General features: G+C 37.0%; 1 protein-coding gene across 1 annotated transcript in view; it reads right to left on the reverse strand.

The window, feature by feature from the left end:
• fasn (fatty acid synthase) overlaps positions 1 to 21,918 on the reverse strand; it is a 70,028-nt gene that overhangs the window by 22,503 nt on the left and 25,607 nt on the right. The window contains exons 9-23 of the mRNA XM_039740493.1: positions 20,507 to 20,969; positions 19,121 to 19,308; positions 18,520 to 18,709; positions 17,572 to 17,666; positions 17,176 to 17,310; positions 15,939 to 16,142; positions 14,958 to 15,073; positions 14,436 to 14,611; positions 11,296 to 11,487; positions 11,127 to 11,207; positions 6,591 to 6,776; positions 4,298 to 4,477; positions 3,554 to 3,757; positions 1,950 to 2,260; positions 1,441 to 1,827 (exon numbers count right to left, since the gene is read on the reverse strand). Coding sequence (XP_039596427.1) covers positions 1,441 to 1,827; positions 1,950 to 2,260; positions 3,554 to 3,757; positions 4,298 to 4,477; positions 6,591 to 6,776; positions 11,127 to 11,207; positions 11,296 to 11,487; positions 14,436 to 14,611; positions 14,958 to 15,073; positions 15,939 to 16,142; positions 17,176 to 17,310; positions 17,572 to 17,666; positions 18,520 to 18,709; positions 19,121 to 19,308; positions 20,507 to 20,969 — 3,108 coding nt within the window. The remainder of the gene's footprint in view (positions 1 to 1,440; positions 1,828 to 1,949; positions 2,261 to 3,553; positions 3,758 to 4,297; positions 4,478 to 6,590; positions 6,777 to 11,126; positions 11,208 to 11,295; positions 11,488 to 14,435; positions 14,612 to 14,957; positions 15,074 to 15,938; positions 16,143 to 17,175; positions 17,311 to 17,571; positions 17,667 to 18,519; positions 18,710 to 19,120; positions 19,309 to 20,506; positions 20,970 to 21,918) is intronic.

The raw sequence follows: 21,918 nt of genomic DNA on the forward strand, positions 1-21,918 counted from the left end.
ATTATGAACTGGAAAACATGCTTCAAAATGAAGTAGCACTGGTTTGAACTATATATATCAGTCCTTACACACTTAGGTTTAATTTGGGTTTAACTTGATAACCGATTGTGAAAATCTAAACCAACATTTTAAAATGAAACCTGCTATGTGATCCTTAAATGCACTTTAAACAAAATGTAATCACTATACTTATAAATAATTCTTTGAATAAGTTCTATACACCTTTATTGACAGGAACTGTTCTCATGAGGTGTCATCAATAGACTTGATTAAAAAGTTATAGCTGAATACGCCTGATAATTACAGACATTGTGTTGTTTAAATCAATGAAAAAAGAGCTTTGCAATTCTAATCATATTTAAATACTATTAACCTACCTATGCAAATGTATATCTATCTATCTATCTATATAGATTTATGTGCATTAATGTGCATTATGTAAGCTTAACTAAAAACAGTTGTTTCTGTGGATGACTCTGGGAGTAATTTAAACTAATTTAAAATCCTGCTCTTTGCAAACACCAAAGTTTACAGTCAGTAGGTGAATTGGTGCAAAGGAACAAACAATAAAGAAGAAGTCTGGCCAAAGAAATTAGCAATACAGGGAAAGAGTGAGCAAGAACAAGTGGTGAGTAGAAGACACGATTGGTGGTGTTTAAAAGATTGATGTATGAGTGAGCCATTGACACATTCAGCTAGGGCGAACTGTATAATTAGGTTTAATGACAATGTATTTGTGTTATGTTTAAAATATAATTCACACTTAAATATGCAAATGAAGATGTAGTGCACAGGACTAAAGAGCAGACACATACACTGAAGCTACATTTGTTTTATATATGACATGATACCAAAGTCGATAATAGCAATGATACCAGGGCAGAGAGGATGCTTTAACCTGCAAAGCTATTTGGTGGACAACGTATTACACAATGGATGGGAATAATTCTTGAGGAGGCTCCAAGAGCTTGCATGTTCTCCATGTGTCTGCATGGTATTTCCTTACACAAAGATGTGCTTAGTAGATTAAGTGGCAGTTCCAAACCATTTATGTGAGTGGGCCTTGCAATGGGATGACAGGCTATGCAGAGCTACTTCCTGTTTTCTGACCACTGAAACCTGTTTAGGCTCTGGCTCACCGTGACCCGGAATTGGATTAAGCTGGTTTGAGAATGTTATGCTGTATACTTCTTCAGTACTTTACATCTGATTTGGGAAAATCATTATAAGAGGCTATATTATAAATGTCAAGAGATGAGGCTCCTGAGCATCCATATAACAGCTATAAAATTGGGTATCTGTGGAGCTATACTTAAATATGCCCCATGTTAGTGAAAGTTTGTGGAGGACCTGGAGATTTATGGTGACTGGGATGCCAATACACCTACCAAAGATGTTTACATTACATTGTAAAAAGTTGAGACTGGGCTATGGTATTACCTGTGAAAGAAGTCCTTGTGCTTGTCTCTGCATGGTGAGGAAGGCAATGGTTTCTCCCAAAATGTCCCCTCTCAACAGAGTATGTAACAAAATAAATCCTCCTTCTTTGACAGCACTTTTCAAATTAGAGACAAAATCAGAAGGGTTGGACACAGATACCATGAAGGTGTTGCAAACAACCATGTCCACATTGCCAATATTTCCACCTGCAGGACCACTCAGAGGATCCCACTGGCCAATATCAATTCCTAGGTTTTGTAATGTTTCCTGGTGATCAGACAGTAGGTCAGTAGTCACATCTGTAGCAGTATAGTCAAGCTGTAACATTGGCTGAAGGTTTAGCACAGGTGCCACATGAGTGAACATGTGACCTTCTCCTGACAGAACCTGAAAGAGGAAGAAATATTTTATCAACTAATCCACTTTATGGTTTGCAAAGTGGTCTGTTATAATGTGCCAACTATGAGAAATGACATTTTAAATTAAACACTAATTAAGTTAAGATTCACCTCAAGCACTTTCATTCTGCCTGGAGGGCTGTTCTCCAGGGCCATGTCCAAGCACGCCCTGAGGGCAGAGGAGTTAAGTAGCCCATTCAGCAGAAGGTCTTCATCCAGGCAGTTTTTCTCATGTTGCACTGTTTGCTTTAACTCTGACCACAGGTTTCCATTGAGCTCCAGTCCACACAACACAGATAAAAGGTGGACTAGACCTTTCTCAGGGACAGCAGAGGACTGCTGTTTTACCTCCCTGTCCAGTCCTGGAATGAAGAATTTCACCTCCTGCTGTGCTAATCTTCTCTGTAAGTTTAAGATGAGACCTGAATGGAAGGGATGGTAAAGGTTACCCACTAAATACATCTAGACAATTTAAACAATAATTTCTATACAGTCATATATGGTTGTTCTCATAAAATTCTTTTTACTACCAATGCACTTCTTATGATCAATCACAGAAACAGTCCATATGAGGCTTTTTGCTAAGCAGTTGACTTTTCATATTTTACGCCCTTTAAATTTCTGTGCCAATATACCATGTTTTAAAGTCATATAGTACTGTAATAATATAGGAGGCTTAATCATACTTCAATCTACATAAATAAATACAAGCTGCTCAGTAGTGTACACTGCTTTTTCAACATGCTGCTTATAGAAGTTCTTTCCAGGAGAATCATTAATAATCTATTGACTACCGTATATTCTACAGACCCATGTACATACTTGGCCTTTTATGTTTAACTGTATCAGTCAGTTTAGTTTAGCTCTTTAGTTTTTCTCCTTGTGCTTGAAAATGTTTCACTTCTGTGTTTAATTGAGGAGTTCTTATGATAGTGACAATTTAATTTATTATTATTAGTATTGATCATAGTGGTCATCAGGGTCACAAGAAGCTGGTATCTGTCCTGGCAGCACTAGGTGCCATCTCAAGGCAGGAATTCGCCCTGGAAAGAGCACCAGTTCTTCACTAGGTACAGTCCGTAAACACTCCCACAATAACTCAAAGAAGGCCACTCTAAAGTTATGAATTAAAGTAACACACGTGATCATACGAGAAGAAAACCAGAGTATTAAAAACAAGAGGGCTTCAATATTCCACACAGGCAAAGTATCTCAATACTTTCACAATGTATCCTGCTCTGTAACTTTTTATAATCTTATTTATACTATTGCCACGTTTCCTTTACATGTTTAATTGAATATGTACTTTGTGATAATACTAGATGTGATGTTTTCTAAATAAACAAAGTATTCATTTAAAGACATAAACTACTTAGCATACACTGAATTACTGTATTTTGCTTTTGCAACAGCAAAATTAAGCACACCTAACTACGTTACTGTGACTTATTTGCAATGAACTTAAAACAACTGTTTACTCTTAAATAAAACTTTTCAGGTGAGGATACTGCAAAGCTTAAGTCTGCCCTGATAACATTGAATGCAGTACAGAGTTATACTGTAAACAGGGTGCCAAGTCCAACATGGGGAGTGTTATACCAGATACACAGACACATAAAACATCAATACAGTACACAGTCTACAGAACAGGAATTTCAAATCGTAAATAGTAAAAAAAAATAATAAAATGAAACTTTTTAACATTTAACACAGACCTTTGCAATGCTCTAAAATGGAATGAAGGTTCTCATTATCGCTCAAATATTTATCCTCAAAATGTGGCACAAAGCGGAATTCTTCTAGTGTGGGTGGTGACTGCTGCTGTTGACGACGAGGTGCCACTGTAGCATGAAGACCACAAATTTGAACTCCACCAGCAATTATATGGTCAAGACAGTGATTAACTATAACATCAGCAGCTGCGAATACAAAAGGGAAAAGATGTGACCTACTTTGTTTTTTTTACCCTATATTCACCATATTGTGGAGTTTAAGTGATGATATCAGAATTTAACACAATAAAGCAAATTTTGCTGACTTTAGATAATTATTTGTTTTAACTAAGGATTAAACACATTCGACAACTTAAAAAAAAACAGATGCACACATACAGTAAGTCAGATTATTGCTGTTATTTGTTGGTGTTCTGTTATTTCTGTAATTTGTAAACAAAATAAATAACTTCATGATTAATTACAACAAAATAATGTGCATATACTGCAGTCAAATACTCTTAAAAATAAAACAACTGCATACTGATTGGTAGGCATTGTGCAAGTGTAAGAAAAATCACCCCAAAATTGATAAAGCATTATATTATTTAAATAGTAAGTTACCAGCAATGCACTGTGCCCTACCAGCTTTCTCTCTCAAAGTGAGTATGTCTTTTGTTTGTTTTTCCAAGGCCACACACTTTTCTTTAAGCTAGTTTTCAGCCTTTAAAGTGTGATAAACTATACCTTTCTGTTCTCCAGAGTATTGCTTCACTCTCTCCTCATGCAACCTTGGGTCAATGTAGACTGATCGAATTCTTGTGGGAAGACGAAGACTGCGTCCAGAAAGTCCCAACACCATCATCTGCAACATTGTATCTAAGAAGGTCACCCAGTTCCCATTCCACTTTAGTTTTCCATGATCTCCTGGTTGAGGTAGTGGAAGAGATTAAAATATACTGTCAGCAGAATTGCAGCCTGTCCACATGCGCTCCAGTACTGTAAGGCACTTTTGTATTCTCTTCATTTCACAGTATTTTTCTTGATTGATTTGTACAGCATTTAATAAAAAGTGGCATAGATTATACAATGGCTAAACTCTGGCATTGATGTCAATTGATGCATTTTGCTGAGGATAGTTTATAAAGAGTAAATGGATTGTAAATGGACTACCTACAGGTATGTAATGTTAACTTTAATCCACCACTGTATTCTAGTTGACTTGTAAATAATATAATATAAACTGACTATGCCATATAATAGACATAAAAGAGGAAAATCTTTAAAAAAAATACAAGTCACGAGACTTCAGAAATCTGGGGTTAACAGCAGAAAAGTTTCAGAAATCAAGTTAATTAAAATTCACAATTCTTTGAACACCTCAGTAAAGTCTAATTTTTGCATAGGGTAGGGTAACTGTTGTATCATGCAAAAATAACCATTGTAAGTACAGCAATTGTTATCACTGGTATTGTGGTTATTCTGAAGATAATTCCAGCTAAATGACTAGTGCTGATATTAAATTTTTCCAGAATAAGATGGACTAGCCGTGCAGCCAGGAGTGGTTTATTATCTGACATCCAAAACTACTCACTGCAGTGTGTTTAAAAAAAGGATGGTGTATTATCACATCTGTAACAAAGGCATATTATTTTCAAATTCAGATGTCTTTTGCTAGAACAGTGAGTCTCAAGTTCAGGTTGTGTGTGTGTTGCTGTCTTGTGGCAGTAATTTTTAATTCCAATCAACTTCTTCTTTTAATTGGATTTGTGCCATAATTATTAATGACCTCATTTGCTATTTTTTTCAACCATTAATGTAAATTTTTAAAATGACACACTAGGCTTACTATTATGTATAAAAAATTAGGAAGCTTTTATTAATTTGTTTGTCATGAATTAATTTTCTTTACCTTGCTTTGCTCTAAATTAAAAAAAAATGCTCTGGTTATTAAATATGTTGAGTACTAGTGAACACTCAGTTGGATACAACACTGAGATAGTGGTTCCACTTCAGTATAATGAAAGGAACACATTTCACAGGAAAAAAACATAATAAAATGGCAAAAAGATACATAAGTATTAAAATGTATGGCAAAAAACGCACATTTACTATACATTTCTGTATACAGAATAAGAGCAGAAATATGCCAGTCAATTAAATGATGAGATTAAAGTGGGAATTACTAACTGAAACAGTGACATGGTGATTAGCACTTCTACCATAGACCTTGAGAGTTCAGGGTATAAATCTTAGTCCTGAATGCCAACTCTATGGAGACTTTACATTCTTCCATTTATCGCTTCACATACCAAAGGTAGGTTAATTTGCTACTTTAAAATGACTCTGTATGTATGAGGATGACTGAGTGCAGGAGATCACCCTGGCCATTGTGGACTCCCATTATTCTTAAATGTATAAACAGGTTAGAAAATCTACATATGGATGGATGGCTGTATACAAGTAGTATTCATTCTTGCATGTAAAAAAAAAAAAGATTTACTATTATATAATGCAGTTACTGACTGCGAGAAAAAAGGCATTACAGTTAAAATTGAATAAAAGTCAAAGTTAAAAAAGATTAGGAGATTGGGAACAGGCACTGATAGCACGTTGCCACAACCACCACACAACAAACTGCCTGGACTGGGACCCAACTGCAGTGGGTGACACCTCAGCATCACACTGGAACAGTGTCAAGTTTTTTTACGGTGGCTGGGGTGCCACCAACCCCTAAGTTCTTCCCTATAAGTCGGATGACCTGCTTGCAGGGCTGGATGCAGAGTAACATCATACGCAGGAAGAAGCAATTGCAGGTTAAGGGCCTTGCTCAAGGGCCCAACGGAGTAGAGTCACTTCTGGCTTTTACAGGATTTGAACCGGCAACCATCTGATTATCGGCACAGATCCCTAGCCTCAGAGCCAACAACACTCTGCTCTAAAAAAAAAAAAGATTAGTTTCCCTCTTAATGGTCTGCTTTATTAACCCTTTTTCTGTAACTATTTGACATCTAGTTTAATACCTAAACAATAAGTTTACCTGCATTGTTAGATTCCAGGATGCCTTGGAAAGTCTTGCCATAGTCGTATCCTCGGAGGCGTAGTTCTTTATAAATGTCACTGGCTGTGAGCTTCAATTTTCCATCACAATTTGGGCTTTCTGTAGAGTTATTAATTTGCTTATGGAAATCCTCTAGTGCAGCCTCTTCAAGAATACAAATTTTACCTAACAAAACAAACAAAAAATAAACTTCATATTTGTGAATAGTTGAAAGTGCTACATTGTTTTTTCTGTATTGTGTCTTCAATACAAGCATTAAGCACACTGGCATCTTCTATAACTGGAGTAAGACGATGTAATGCACGATGACAGTGTTAGGACACATTATGGCGCCATGGTAAAATACTAATGACTGGTAAAATTAAACAGAAATAAAATACAAAAATTTAGTAAAACACATAATATTAATAAATATTCACTACATCAGTACTTTAAATCAGGAGCAAGTGAGGACTTGTTACTTTTGCACATATACAGGTGCTGGTCATAAAATTAGAATATCATGACAAAGTTGATTTATTTCAGTAATTCCATTCAAAAAGTGAAACTTGTATATTAGATTCATTCATTACACACAGACTGATGTATCTCAAATGTTTATTTCTTTTAATTTTGATGATTATAACAGACAACTAATGAAAGTCCCAAATTCAGTATCTCGGAAAATTAGAATATCAATTAAGACCAATGCAAAAAAAGGATTTTTAGAAATGTTGGCGAACTGAAAGATATGAACATGAAAAGTATGAGCATGTACAGCACTCAATATTTAGTTGGGGCTCCTTTGGCCTGGATTACTGCAGCAATGCAGCGTGGCATGGAGTCGATGAGTCTGTGGCACTGCTCAGGTGTTAGGAGAGCCCATGTTGCTCCAATAGTGGCCTTCAGCTCTTCTGAATTGTTGGGTCTGGCGTATTGCATCTTCCTCTTCACAATACCCCATAGATTTTCTATGGGGTTAAGGTCAGGCGAGTTTGCTGGTCAATCAAGGACAGGGATACCATGGTCCTTAAACCAGGTACTGGTAGCTTAGGCACTGTGTGCAGGTGCCAGGTCCTGTTGGAAAATGAAATCTGCATCTCCATAAAGTTCGTCAGCAGCAGGAAGCATGAAGTGCTCTAAAACTTCCTGGTAGACGGCTGCATTGACTTTGGACCTCAGAAAACACAATGGACCAACACCAGCAGATGACATGGCACCCCAAAACATCACTGACTAAACATGGGCGATATGGCCTAAAATCAATATCACGATAAATTGAGCAGTTAACCTCGATAACGATAAATGGACGATAACCACCCCAAGTGCCAAAAAAACAAACTTTTTTTTTTTTTTTCATTTGATGGGGCTGTGGCAGGCAGCATAGTTCCTCCAGTTATTTTGATAATATTATTCCCCCTAGACCTATTCATTGCAATTATATTATTACCACTTTAAAGGACTGTAAAATGTCACTGAAAATAAATGAAGACAATAGTAGTAAGTACTTTTAGTGGTTAAGATTTATTAACTGAACAAAATAAAAAGTGTAGGATACAATATGTAACCATGCTCTCTAAAAAATGTGTATCCCTTGTAAACAAAATAGTTTAATAATAAATATGTTTCACATTGGCTATTCACAAAGTAAACAATGATTGTGCAAATGTAATGCCATCATGGACAAAGGCCTATCTCTGCTAAGGCCTTGAGGTAGCATATCTATCCAAATCTTCACACCCAACATCACCCCAATTCATGGTCTAATTCTCAAATAAAGCAAGCAAAATAAAGTAAGAATTAAATAAGACCTCTCAGACCATATTTACAAAATTAAAAAGGGTTGGCACAGTAATAAAACATTTTAAAAATCATGTATTTTGCTACATTTCACAGCACAACATGATCAACACTGGCTCACAATAAGTCTTCTGTAAAAACTTTCTGGATACACTGCTGCTCAGCAGTCTTAAGTATTTTTATGCCTATATAAACATTATTCAAACATTAATACTTTCAATTTTGAATATGACACACAGAATTAAAGTCACTTTAAAACACACCAGATGTCATCACCCAAATATATTAAGATGTACACACTTACCGACTGCCAGGTGCAGCCTGTGCCCAAAACATTGCACCCGTGTCCATTTATTGAGCTTGACAGCTTTCACAATATTTGGGCCGTTGTCAGTTGTTATAGCAACAAGGTCCTCTTCACTGATGTCCCATGCAGACAGCATCGCTCTCAACCCCTGTCCAACCATCTCCCCCGTGTGATCAGATGGAAAATAGGCCGTCTCGAGCACTCTGGTACGCAGCTCCCATTTGTTGTCGATGTAATGAACTGTGAGACTAATATACGGCTCCATTGTGAGGCTGGACCAGAGATCGGATGTGGCTGCAACGCGTGCTTAACGTATCTCAATTCAGCAGCAACCTTTTTCCTCTCTGTGCTGTACATGCTGGGAATGATAGTTTTTGAAAAATATTTTTGTGATGGGAGTTCGTATCTCTTGTCAATTATTTTCATGAAGTGTCTGAACCCGTTGCGTTCCACTGTAGCAATAGGAGCCATGTCTTTTGCTATGTGGTAGCCTATAGCATTTGTGATTTCTTGCCATCTTTTGAAGTTCGCTCATATAGTTGAGTACTAGCAAATGCTTCGGTTATTGACCGCTGCCTGGTGGAGGAAGACGTTTTTGCTGGTCCTCCTAATCGCTTCTCGCTTTGAGCTTTTTTTATGTCTTCGAATTGAATCACATGGTTGTGCTGCAGGTGGTGGAAGAGGTTGGTTGTGTTACCTTGACTTGACGCAACAGTCTTTTTGCAGAGTTTACATTTAACAATTTTTTGATCAATATCATCCTTGTTGAATCCAAAATGTTGCCAAACGATTGATGATGCATTTTTTTTGTTAACAAGCGTCTCCTCTTCCTCCTCCACCAGCTCTACCTTCGTCGCTGCTGCTTCAACATTTAAATCGTCCTCCATTTGTTCACCCGTGTCTCGTCTTGTTACAGGTAGTAGAGTCATGTGACTCCACCCCGTCAAGTCTGTAACGTAGCACAGCGTCTTAAAGGGACATGAACATCGCCAACCTGCACATGCCTTTTCTTTTTTTTTTAAATACCGAATTTACCGACATGGGCAAAATGACGTCGATGAGAGTCATAAATTTCGGTAACGATAATTTTTTGATATATCGCCCAGCCCTATCACTGACTGTGGAAACTTTACACTGGACCTCAAGCAACGTGGATTCTGTGCCTCTCCTCTCTTCCTCCAGACTCTGGGACCTTGATTTCCAAAAGAAATGCAAAATTTACTTTCATCAGAGAACATAACTCAGCAGCAGTCCAGTCCTTTTTGTCTTTAGCCCAGGCGAGACGCTTCTGACGCCGTCTCTTGTTCAAGAGTGGCTGACACAAGGAATGCAACAGCTGAAACCCATGTCTTGCATACGTCTGTGCATGGTGGTTCTTGAAGCACTGACTCCAGCTGCAGTCCACTCTTTGTGAATCTCCCCCACAGTTTTGTTTCACAATCCTCTCCAGGGTGCGGTTATCCCTATTGCTTGTACACTTTTTTCTACCACATCTTGTCCTTCCCTTCACCTCTCTATTAATGTGCTTGGACACAGAGCTCTGGGAACAGCCAACCTCTTTAGCAATGACCTTTTGTGTCTTGCCCTCCTTGAGCAAGGTGTCAATGGTCATCTTTTGGTCAACTGTCAAGTCAGCAGTCTTCCCCATGATTGTGTAGCCTACAGAACTTGACTGAGAGACCATTTAAAGGCTTTTGCAAGTGTTTGGAGTTAATTAGCTGATTAGAGTGTGGCACCAGGTGTCTTCAATACTGAACCTTTTCACAATATTCTAATTTTCCGAGATACTGAATTTGGGTCTTTTATTTGTTGTCAGTTATAATCATTAAAATTAAAAGAAATAAACATTTGAAATACATCACTCTGTGTGTAATGAATGAATCTAATATACAAGTTTCACTTTCTGAATTGAATTACTGAAATAAAATCAACTTTGTCATGACTAATTTTCTGACCAGCACCTATATACTACTGACATAATACATACTGCTTTGTCACACACATTTCTTGTGAATTAGTTGTGCTATTTGTTTTGATTAACTATTACTATTCCCCCACCCATTTTTTACTCTACCCAGTGTCTATAGTGAAACTTGCTATGCCTTGGTGTGGATGTACTGTTACAAATGATGAACTTACTTTTAGATGTGTTCTTTTCAACTGAAACAGCTGTCATTTGCTAGCAGGGCTATCCTCTTTCTGAATGTAACTGTACAGCTTTGTAAATACTGCACTTTTTTATCTCTGTGTTTCAACACCATGTTTTGTGTTTACTTTGCATGCTTTTTTAGTCAAACTGTATTTGAAATCATTATAATTCACAGTGGATTGTTATACTCAAATGTGATAAAAATCAAATTAATTCCAATAATGGATAATTACGTTATGTTGTTGACTTATGTAGAGAAATAAAAAATATGTTTACATACCGCTAACTGCAAGGCTCCCATTCTCTGACACTTCAAATTTATTAGAGGCTGGCATAAGACGCACCTCCAGCTGTACAGAGCCTGTTAAATACAAATGTCTAACATGATTAGTCTAAACTTTACCAGATAATAGCAATAACCTCTCAAAAGAGCATGCTCTGATCCTCACCTGTCTTTGGAAGAATTGTAGCTCTGTGAATAGTCACTTCTTCAAAAGTGACAGAGGTGTTCTCTAGCACTGCTCCAATGGACCTCATTAGCGTTCTCCACGCAAGGACCAGGTATCCAGTTGCTGGATACAGGACACGCCCATCAATGCAGTGTCCCACCATATAATAATCCGGAGACTCAGGATTCATATCTGCCATTAGAAAGAAAAAAGTACATGGAAGAATAAGCAAACAATCAGCAATGGTCGTGTATTATTTCAGTCTGATTCAGAATGTACACAGTAGCAGATTGTAAGGCTCTGCAGTGGGTGGATGAAGAAGGCCCAATTCATTATTAATGCCATGCTTTCATACATAGAGAGCACTTACCATCAACCATACCCAAAGAAAACACTTTACATTTGCTTAGTCACCACACCACCAAGCAGAAAAAAGTTTAAACTTTTTCCATTTTACTGTATCATCTGTTGCCAGTGTACTTTATCTAAGGATTATAGGCTGCTAATTGATGTACTGTACAGTCATGTACTTGATCTGATCTGTGACTAAGGCTCCATTGTTAAAAACATCTATACTACAAATTTGTCTTTAATACTTCTCTAATTTGCACCTCCATCTATAGCTGCATTATGGATATCCTTCTCATGCAAGACAAGCAGTAAATAAAATCATCAAAAATGATCCCAGCAAATGAATAAATGGAAATAGAAAAATATTACATGCCAGTAGGTGAAACAAACAGCATCAAAGAAAAATCCTAGCAAATATGCTTGGTTAAGTTTGAAAATGAAAGTCTGGGAGGATTAGGAAACAGTGAAATCTGACAGCAATTTTTTAAAGATTTTTTTAAAAAGTGGTAATTTGAAACATTGTTCTGGAAAACCTTTAGATACGATTTACTCTATATTGTTACATTAATATTTTCAGTTAAAAATTACTTTTAGTAACAGATATTGTACTTTATTCATATTTGTGGGTTTTATTAGGAATGTATTTATCTATACTCTATGGTGTTAACTTATTAGTGAAGGTAAGCTCAAGAAACCATGGCAACTAACTGGAAAATTTGAGGCCTGGCAGCTCAATCAATGATGAACTAGTAAGTGATGTTAATATTTTTATTAAATGTATGCTGTGGAAGTTTTATTACCTCAGCTTGCTTTACTGAAAGCAACTGTGAATTAGAATTATGTTCTTCTAAGCTGACATACAGTATAGCAATTAAGCAACTATTGGTTTAGTTTTTTTTATTCATCCATCCATTGTCTAACCCGCTGAATCCGAATACAGGGTCACGGGGGTCTGCTGGAGCCAATCCCAGCCAACACAGGGCACAAGGCAGGAACCAATCCTGGGCAGGGTGCCAACCCACCGCAGGTTTTTTTTATTGTCCCACATTAAGTAAAAGGGGACAGAATGTGGCCCCTGCCTTTAAGGACATAAACTGAGACACTCCAACTAGTGATTAAGCACCTGAGAGGCTTATCTGGAGACCAACCCCTTTAATAAAAAACAGAATGGCACAATGACGTCATGAATCACTGAAAAGAATGTGTACCGTGGTGTCTATGTAGCAGAAGTTCTGCCTTATCTGCCCCCTAAAGTTATTCTAGAACTTAGGCAGGAAGGACCTACATAGTGTATTTAAAGTGCCGATTTTATTCCAGAGCTGGAAGTGAAGACTTAACTAGTGAGAGGATGAGAAGTAGCATCAAAAAAGGTAAAAGAGTAATAGAGCCAGAGAGTTTTTGGTACTGGAGCCATGTACACAGCACTCCATTTCATAGACAGCTATTCAGTATCTGGTTAGGAATGCCTGAAGAGGTAGTATGTTGTGGATTTACACAGTTTACTTGTATGTTCCCTCTTTGTACAATTATACTTTCTTTGTGCTACTTCACGATAAAATTGCTAGGTGCTCTGGGATGGGTAGAGTATCACAATACAAGTGCAACTGCATGTAGTTGTAGTTATTATTATAATTACTTATAATTTAATCCACTATTATTATTCTTCTTTCGGCTGCTCCTGTTATGGGCTGCCACAGCGGATCATCTTCTTCCATATCTTTCTGCCCTCTACATCATGCTCTGTCATACCCATCACCTGCATGTCCTCTCTCACCACATCCATAAACCTTCTCTTAGGCCTTCCTCTTCATCTTGCCAGGGAGCTCTACCCTTAGCATCCTTCTCCCAATATACCCAGCATCTCTCCTCTGCACAGGTCCAAACCAACGCAATCTCGCCTCTCTGACTTTGTCTCTAAACCATCCAACTTGAGCAGACCCTCTTATGTCCTCATTTCTAATCGTGTCCATCCTCGTCACACCCAATGCAAATCTTAGCATCTTTAACTCTGACACCTCCAGCTCTGTCTCCTGTTTTCTGGTCAGTGCCACCGTCTCCAACCTATATAACAAAGCTGGTCTCACTACCGTCCTGTAGACCATAATTTAACCCACTATAGAGTACCTAAACTTATATTATAAAGAAGATACATCTGTAAAACAACTATAATACATGCTACCATATACAAAAAGTAAATATACCATGGAGTTCATTTCTGAATTTAAAGATACTGCTATTGCTTCAATAACAGGGTTTATGTCACCAGTGGGTGTAAGGACATTACGACACATTATTTATCGCTTTGTATTGTCTGGATTGTGTAATTTTCTGTTCTAGTTATTTTTTGTTGTTCTGTTTCCATCAGCATGCTGTTCTTTCAAAATCATTTTGTCTCATGAACAATGACATTGTCATTACAACTTTACTGGAGGTAAACATACTGTTATTGTGTGTATTGCTTGGTGCCCTACCATAAAAAGGAAAAAAAAAAAAAACAACAAACCAACAAACAAAAAGAAAGCAAACTTATTATTAAAGAAGGGAAAGGATTACTAATTTTGCGTCATGAACCTGTCCTTGGTTTTTGGATGATGATTTTTTTAATTTGTTTCGTTTTGTAACACTTGCCTACATTTACATTTGTGTCATTTGTATCTTGACCTCTGCTCCTTTTCCAGTTTGTCCTCGTAGAAGGCCCTTAATCTCCTAGTCTAAAATTAAAACATACGCCTCTCAGATCTGCCATTTAATAGCTTGTCCATAACAGTTTTGCTCTTTAATACTCTTACCAATATTATAAACTGTTGCAGAAGTTGATCCCCCAGAACCAGCTGGAAAATGCTCAGCGCTAGGAACGTCCCAGGTCTGGCTGTGATCCCACAAAATATGGGGTGAAATTAGTGGAGTTCCAACAGGCACTGGATAACTTACTGATGGGTAAAGCTTGTTGCAATCAACGTTAATCCTGGAAGAAACAATATGTCTTTCAAAAAGTGCCACAATTTTTCTAAATGATTGACTTGAATCCTAAAGTGAACACTGTGGATTAAAGAAACAAAATGGCATGCTGACTTGCCTACATACACTCCTGACTAGCTAAACTTCCATATTATAAGTATTATGACCATTGAAAATGTTACCTAGGAACTAAATGTACAATAAATGTATTTTAACAACAAATTGCATTGTTAAAAATGAGTTAAAGTGGCAAAAACTGATACTTTTCTGATACATTATGTGAGGAATCACATAAACCATTTAAACATGACTCAAACATTATTCAAACCAAAGAAAAAGTGTTTTATGCTCACCCATTTAAGTAGAGCTTTCCAATATTTGTCAAAAAGAATTCCAAGTTACTAGCATGATCTCTCTTCATTAGTGGTAAGATGGTGCATGTAGGTTTAAGACTGCGTTTTAGAATGGCCTGCAGTTGAAATAAGTGTTTCCATGAGTACTCAACAAAAATCAAAGCAGATGGTAATGTATTATATTTAAACAAAAGTATTCTGCTCACATCAGTTTTAACAAGCTTTTACTTTCCACAGGGGGTTCTAAACCAACAGAATATAATTTCCATATAGGTAACTAGACTGATGTGAAGTAGACCAAAGAGTAATAAAAACAAATACTGTAGTAAATATCAACAGTGTAAAATGATTGTTTTATATTGTTAATATTACACATTTTAAAATGATTTAATTTGTGTATAGGGCTAAATAATACTTAGGGAATGTAAACACAGGCAGATAGGGATGCCAAAATTAGACTGCTTTACTTAAAGCCATTGATACAGAGTAACCTGAGAAAACGTCTGGTTGTTTATTAAACTTTAATGTCAGGAAGGCAATCTTGGTAATGTGTCACTGGCTGAAAGAAGCAAGCAAATGTAGCTGCAGTAGAAGACAGAAGGAGAGGTGAGATGGGGACACTGCTTACGAGTGCCTCTGAATTTCAGCTATAGATAACTGTGGTAGGCTTCTATAGCTGTTGCACCATATGGTAATATGCAATTAATGGCTTTTACATTTGCTTTTTTATTGAGAATGTGACAAAACTAAAAAAAATTGAACTTAATTTTTATACTGCCTCAAAACAAAATATATGAACATGTTTAAAATATTGCTTTTCATGTTAATCAAGATTAACTCAGCTTTCTTGCAGTCATACTAACAAATTGCTCACTCCTAATTTTGGTTCATACATAACCATAAAAGGACTTTATCAATAGAACTGTTAGTGTAAGCTATTGAATAATTAAGTACATTTTTTATATACCTAATTATACATACCTGCAACAAAGCATGAGGTGCAATCTCGACCACAATTGCATTTTCAGGGATCAGTCGAAGTCCCTCCTGGAACAACACCGGGCTAACAAGGTTGTTGACATGGTATTCTGCGGAGGAGTATGCGGCAAGTGGAGAGTCCCACTCTGACTGGGCAATAGAAGTACTAATCCATCTTGGGGAGCGAAGTTTTGGGCTCTTAATCACCTGAACATTGCAATGGTTAGAAACAAAGATGTGTAAAGATAATTACTAATGCAAAACTGCTCTTGTCTTTCCAAATCTTCAGTTTTCGTTCATTAACTAAGAAGGTATAAACACAAAAATGTTCAAAGAACTATTCAAGCAAATGTTGTTCTGCTTCGGGAGAGAATCATTAAGGATCTTTTGAATTCTTTCCACATCTCACTGGTGAAATTAAATTAACGTTTTTTCTAAGCTCTTCTACTGTATCTCTTTCTTTGTATTCCAGTATACAGTTTTTTTTAAAGGATGAAGATGGAGTTAGATAAATACTTATAAAAAAAAAAGAAGTATCCTTGTCTGAGGAATTAAATAATCAAGAGTTTAAAAAGTAGGGAGGTTTGGACATACCATACTTTCAAATATCTAACTGAGTATCAAAATGCAGCAGTGCTATTCTGGTACAAAATGTATGCCTCTCAACCTGTGCTATGAGTTATTACAGAAAGAGAATCTGCAATCTTTTCCTCATTTCAGGTACTACTCTTTGTGCCAGTACACATAATCATTCGAACAGATCTGTGATAAGTACAATGGTACATTAAACACTTCGTTCATTCTTATATTGCTCATTTTCTAAAAATGTCACCTTTTATCACTACAGAGTCACTGTTACTAAATGACCACAACAGATGAATAAGATAAAATGCCTTGAGCATGAGAAAGGTGCAATATAAATAAAATGTATTATTATAAATCTTATATTTTGCAAACACTAACAAGGAATATCACATCTACTTTCTGTTCATTCCTTGTCCAGTTTATAGTTGTAGAAGGTTGACACCATACCTGCAGCATTGGGTGCAAGGCAGGAACTAAGCCTACAGAGGGCACCATTGTATCCTGATGCATGCTCACTAACATGAGGACAGTTTAGAGTCACTAATTAACATCTTCTGGGTAAATCTATGTTGCATTAATGACCAAGCCTGTTTTTTTTTTTTCCTAATTAACTTTTGACTTTTTTTTATAACTGCTTATATAAAATATCTATTACCTTTTTGAGAGCAGCCAACAAAGATGGCGCAATGGAAGCCATGTAGTATGAATGGAAGGCTACACCAGCACTGCGCACTTCTTTGGCAAAGACTCCATCCTCCTTCAGTTTGGCCACAAACTCCCTCACAGAATCCTGAGCACAATAAAGTAAGAGGTTAACATAACATTTTTAAACCCAATTAACTCAATTCAAGATTGTGGTGTCATAAGCCTATCCTTGCAGCACTGGGTGAAAGGCAGGTAAAAATTCCTGGACAGGGTTCTAGTCCATCGCAGGGGTTTACAAATATCTTTTATATTTAATTGAATCTTAAAACATCAACTTGCCGTTAGCAATAATTTATACTTAGGGGCAGCAAATTTACTTTACGTTCATAACCCTAAATACTCTTACCCTTGGACCAGAGATAGTGACTGTATCTTCAGAGTTATGACAAGCAGGTACCACCCCTTGAGGGCACTGAGCTTTACATTCCTCCCAGGTTAACCCTGTGAAACAATATTTGAACAGTTTATTCATGTTACCAACAACTGAAAATTCTCTTGCAGAGAGTATAATATACTGTAAACTTTGTCAACAATGTAGCATGCTAAACATTGTATGGAGTTTAATGGTGATAAATAAAAAAACAAGTCCATCTTAAATACAGGGTGGTCCAGATCTAATTATGCAATTATGAAAAGGCGAACACATCACACCCACTGTTCGACTGACAACCGTCTCCCCGCCATTTTGGAATGCAGGGCAGATGCTGCCATCTATCGGCTACAAAAAGAAATTTTTGTGAATTCTCTATGTAATAAACTTAATAAGTTATAGCGTAATGAAAATTGCATAATTAGATCTGGACCACCCTATATAATCTATGACATACATAACTAGCTTGTGGATGGCAACATTTATAGTGTCATATATTTTGACTTCTATTTAAAGCGATAACCTTCTCTAGTGGTTGCAAGCTTGGGTCTGGAGCACTTATCTGGCTACACACTGGTATTCTCACCAGTTTACACTGGCACCCTGTTCCAGGGCTGGGTAAAACGTTATACCTAATGCTGTTGCATCCATCAAAAATGGATGGATAAGCGGATATTTGCTGTCTTAACTTAAAACTGCCACCTTACTCAGCAGTTTGTTTCATCAGTTTAAAAGAAAAATACATTACTGAATTATTTCATTCAAAGCCTGTAGATTGAGAATTAGTATAAATAAATTCATATATATATATATATATATATATATATATATATAAATAACTAGAACTAAACACCCTACAACAGCTAAATTAAAATATACACTGCCTCTACACCAGCTAAACATGCTTTAAAAAGTGTTCCTCACCAACGGCTGCCATTCCACCAGCTGGTAGCTTGGCTTCCTTGATGCTTCGGCCTCTCCAGTAAGCAGCGAGAATAGCTTCACTGTGACTAAGTGAACCGTCAGCATAGCCACACGCCAACTCTCCGACTGAATGCCCCAAAATTCCATTTGGTTGCAGGCCCATCTTTTGCATCATGTCAATCTGGGCAATCTTGATTTGGAAAAACAATTTCCTGAACAGTTCAAATCATAGTCTAGGGTCTTTTGAATTTAATTTACTACTATTGTTTTTAAGAAATAAAAAAGGGTTTGGTCTCAACAGGCCATCACTGGTTCAATCAGGCTAGATCAGAGTAAACAAAAAACAAACAAACAAAAATATCCTGCATTCTTCACCACATAGAACAGGAAACATCGCTCAATGAAAATTTCTCAATTTAATTAATTTAAATACATAAGTTATCCGGCATAGTAAGACAGAGGGTAAAAAGTATACATAAACACAAAATCTGTAGGCCTCAACACTGTTTTTTGTTTTTAACTGTCATTCTAAAATGTATTTACTTAAGTTTTCCCTGTTCATCATATTTCTTCACATTCTAACTAAAACCCGGTTACTTACTTGAATAGCAGCAAGGGCAACAAAAGCATGAACTGTATCTTCAAATGTGTTATCATCCGACTCCATGAGAAGTTTGGAGACTTTCAGTCCTGTATCCTTTAAGGCCTCGTCTGAACGAAAGATTGAATCTCGAAATTCTTCAAGGTGCATTAGACTTCGTCCCATGCCTGACCACTGGGTACCCATACCTAGAAATGCATTTCAAGTAATAGGATAGAAGACTTATCTTCTTCTTATTCTGAAGTTCTTTTTTTGCAGATTTCTGCCATTACTCTGGTATTCAATGACAAGTTTTAATGTGTTTAAAGATAATGAACTGTCGAAGCTTATTCCCACCATTCAAAAAAAATAAAATATAATAGTGTTAGTTTGCGAAAGAATTGCATTATATTGTACCAGTAACGGCGAACTGCACGATAACATGCAGTGAATACACTTGGCTTGAGCATTCCTAGTTTTCATCCTCTTTCTCTGTATGTTTATCACTCGTTTGCTTAGAGGTTGATGCGCTTGCTGCTTCCTGAGCAGCTCTTCTTTTCTCCACCCTAGCGGCCCGCTTCTTCTCTTCTTTCGTCGGCATCTTTTCGCATTAAAACAGATTAAGTCAGTGTTTGTGTTACAATTACTTGGTACATTTTCTTTAATTTTTCACTTAAGGTGGCACTTAAGTCTACCATCTGCCTCAAGAATGATTTAAGATATGAAGAGGTAGGGGAAGTGACAGCGAAGGTGGTAGGAATAAGAACAGTGCCCGTACGCATGCGCAGCATGGCCACCCTGCTGGCTGCTGCCGAGAGTTGATTCTACAGTAAAATAAAATAAAAATAAAAAGTGGAATAACCTTGGAGGTCAATCATCACCCCGAAAGCGGATAGCAGATGTCACGTAGTATATGTGTACCAAATTTCAGGTCAAACAGCCACAGTACAGTATTATATATAAAGATTATTTCACAATAATTATTGCATTATTATTCTCTCTTATTATTATTATGTTGTTCAGTACATGTTATTTGATTGCATGTTATGCACATCCTTAATCTATTCCTCACTAGCTGTCATAGGACATCTTGAACATGTACGTGAACAATGATGCAGACCTCATCAGACAATACACATTGTTTTTTTTAAGTGGTGGGAATAAACTTCTATACTATATGGGATAATTTCAGTTTATAGGTATCTTAGATCTGCCTAAAACATTCAGATTAAGTACAACTGTTCTATCATTTGCAATCATTCTAAAACTTTATTTCAGATTTACATTTGCCGTCCTGTAAAACAACTGTGTAAGAACTGAATGTACATTTTTAGGGTCTTATAATAGTATAAAAGTTTCCTCAAACTATACTTAAAATGCAAGTGTAAGAAAATAACTAAGACTTACCTGAACATATGTACCAGAGGGGTCTAGGTGTAGGCTGTGTTTGCTGGATCTCCATTATATTAGACTCAGTGCCAGTGAGGGCATAACCTCTGTAGGGCATAGCAGCAGTTGGTATGCCTGATACCTCATTGAGAAGATTCAGAAAACTGACATCGCCAGCATGTTTCCTACTCTGTTCAATTAGGGTATTCACAGCTTCCTCAGTCCGACCACAAGACAGAACAAGTCGTGGTGGAGCAGGACTTTCTAGAGAGCAAACTGGCTGGGCACTAGGTGGCCGCAAAATAACATGGACATTTGATCCCCCGAAGCCAAAGGAGTTGATACCCACAATTCCTCCTAATACCGGTACGGCCTCGGACACCACCTTCACTTTTCCATTGGTTAGTGCAGGAATGTCAGGATTGGGTGTGTTATAATGGATATTGGGAGCCCAAACCCCATGTTCCATTGACAGCAGTACCTGGTAAACAAATACTTAATATCAGTATTTTGATCATTCAGTTTTGCATTACACAGTTCATCCAGTAAATATTCACCAGTAACATCTCTGATATCAATGGTGATTATTTTATACTATCATAAAGAATGAGTATTTCTTAATCTATATTCAATATTGTCCTTTAAACTGTTTCTTTGTCAATAATGGCTAATAATTAATAATTTGTGTCTTTAACAAGCCTTCTTATATTTATGAAATATTTGTGAATGAAATGTATACTTGTTTGTTGTAAAGACTCAAGTTTTTCAACAAACTGTAGGGTAGTGTGGCATACTGGTACTGAAAAAGTACAGAAAACAAAATTTTTATATTGGTGACATACTAGCATTTCAGCATTTTTGGTACAGGAAGTAAATGATAATTTTCAATGACCTCACACTCAGCTATTACTTATAGCTCATTTCATTCTTCCGATATCCAACCCCATTTCTTTAACTGCTCTTTGACCTCCTAGAGATTTATTGGAGGCCCCACCCTCTTCAGTGTGCAGGAGATTTAATGGGGAACCCTCCCAACCCCAGCCCCAGCCAACCCCATCCCCAGCTCTTCGAAAAAAACTCCATAAGTGAACCACTTCTTGTATTGACAAGGAGTGGGCCAAGGCAGAGAGGCTGCTGTGAGATGAGGGGATTATATGTTAATTCCTTTGGTACCATTTGAGTCTATAAAGCTGGTATCCATCCCAAAGTCAAAATTTTAGCACCGATCCAACACTACTCCACTATATAAGCCATTTTCAGTATATGAAACCACTGTTTTTCAACCTCTCACATTACCTCTGGCTCCTTCCTACCATACAAATTCCACATGGCATGGACTAGTACTTCAGGATCTGGTTTCCACATATGCCTGCTGCGCAACTACTTGCATGCTCCACTTTTACCTGTCTCTTTGCCAAAATGATAAGACT

Source organism: Polypterus senegalus, chromosome 17, assembly GCF_016835505.1.
Source record: "Polypterus senegalus isolate Bchr_013 chromosome 17, ASM1683550v1, whole genome shotgun sequence".
NCBI lineage: Eukaryota > Metazoa > Chordata > Cladistia > Polypteriformes > Polypteridae > Polypterus > Polypterus senegalus.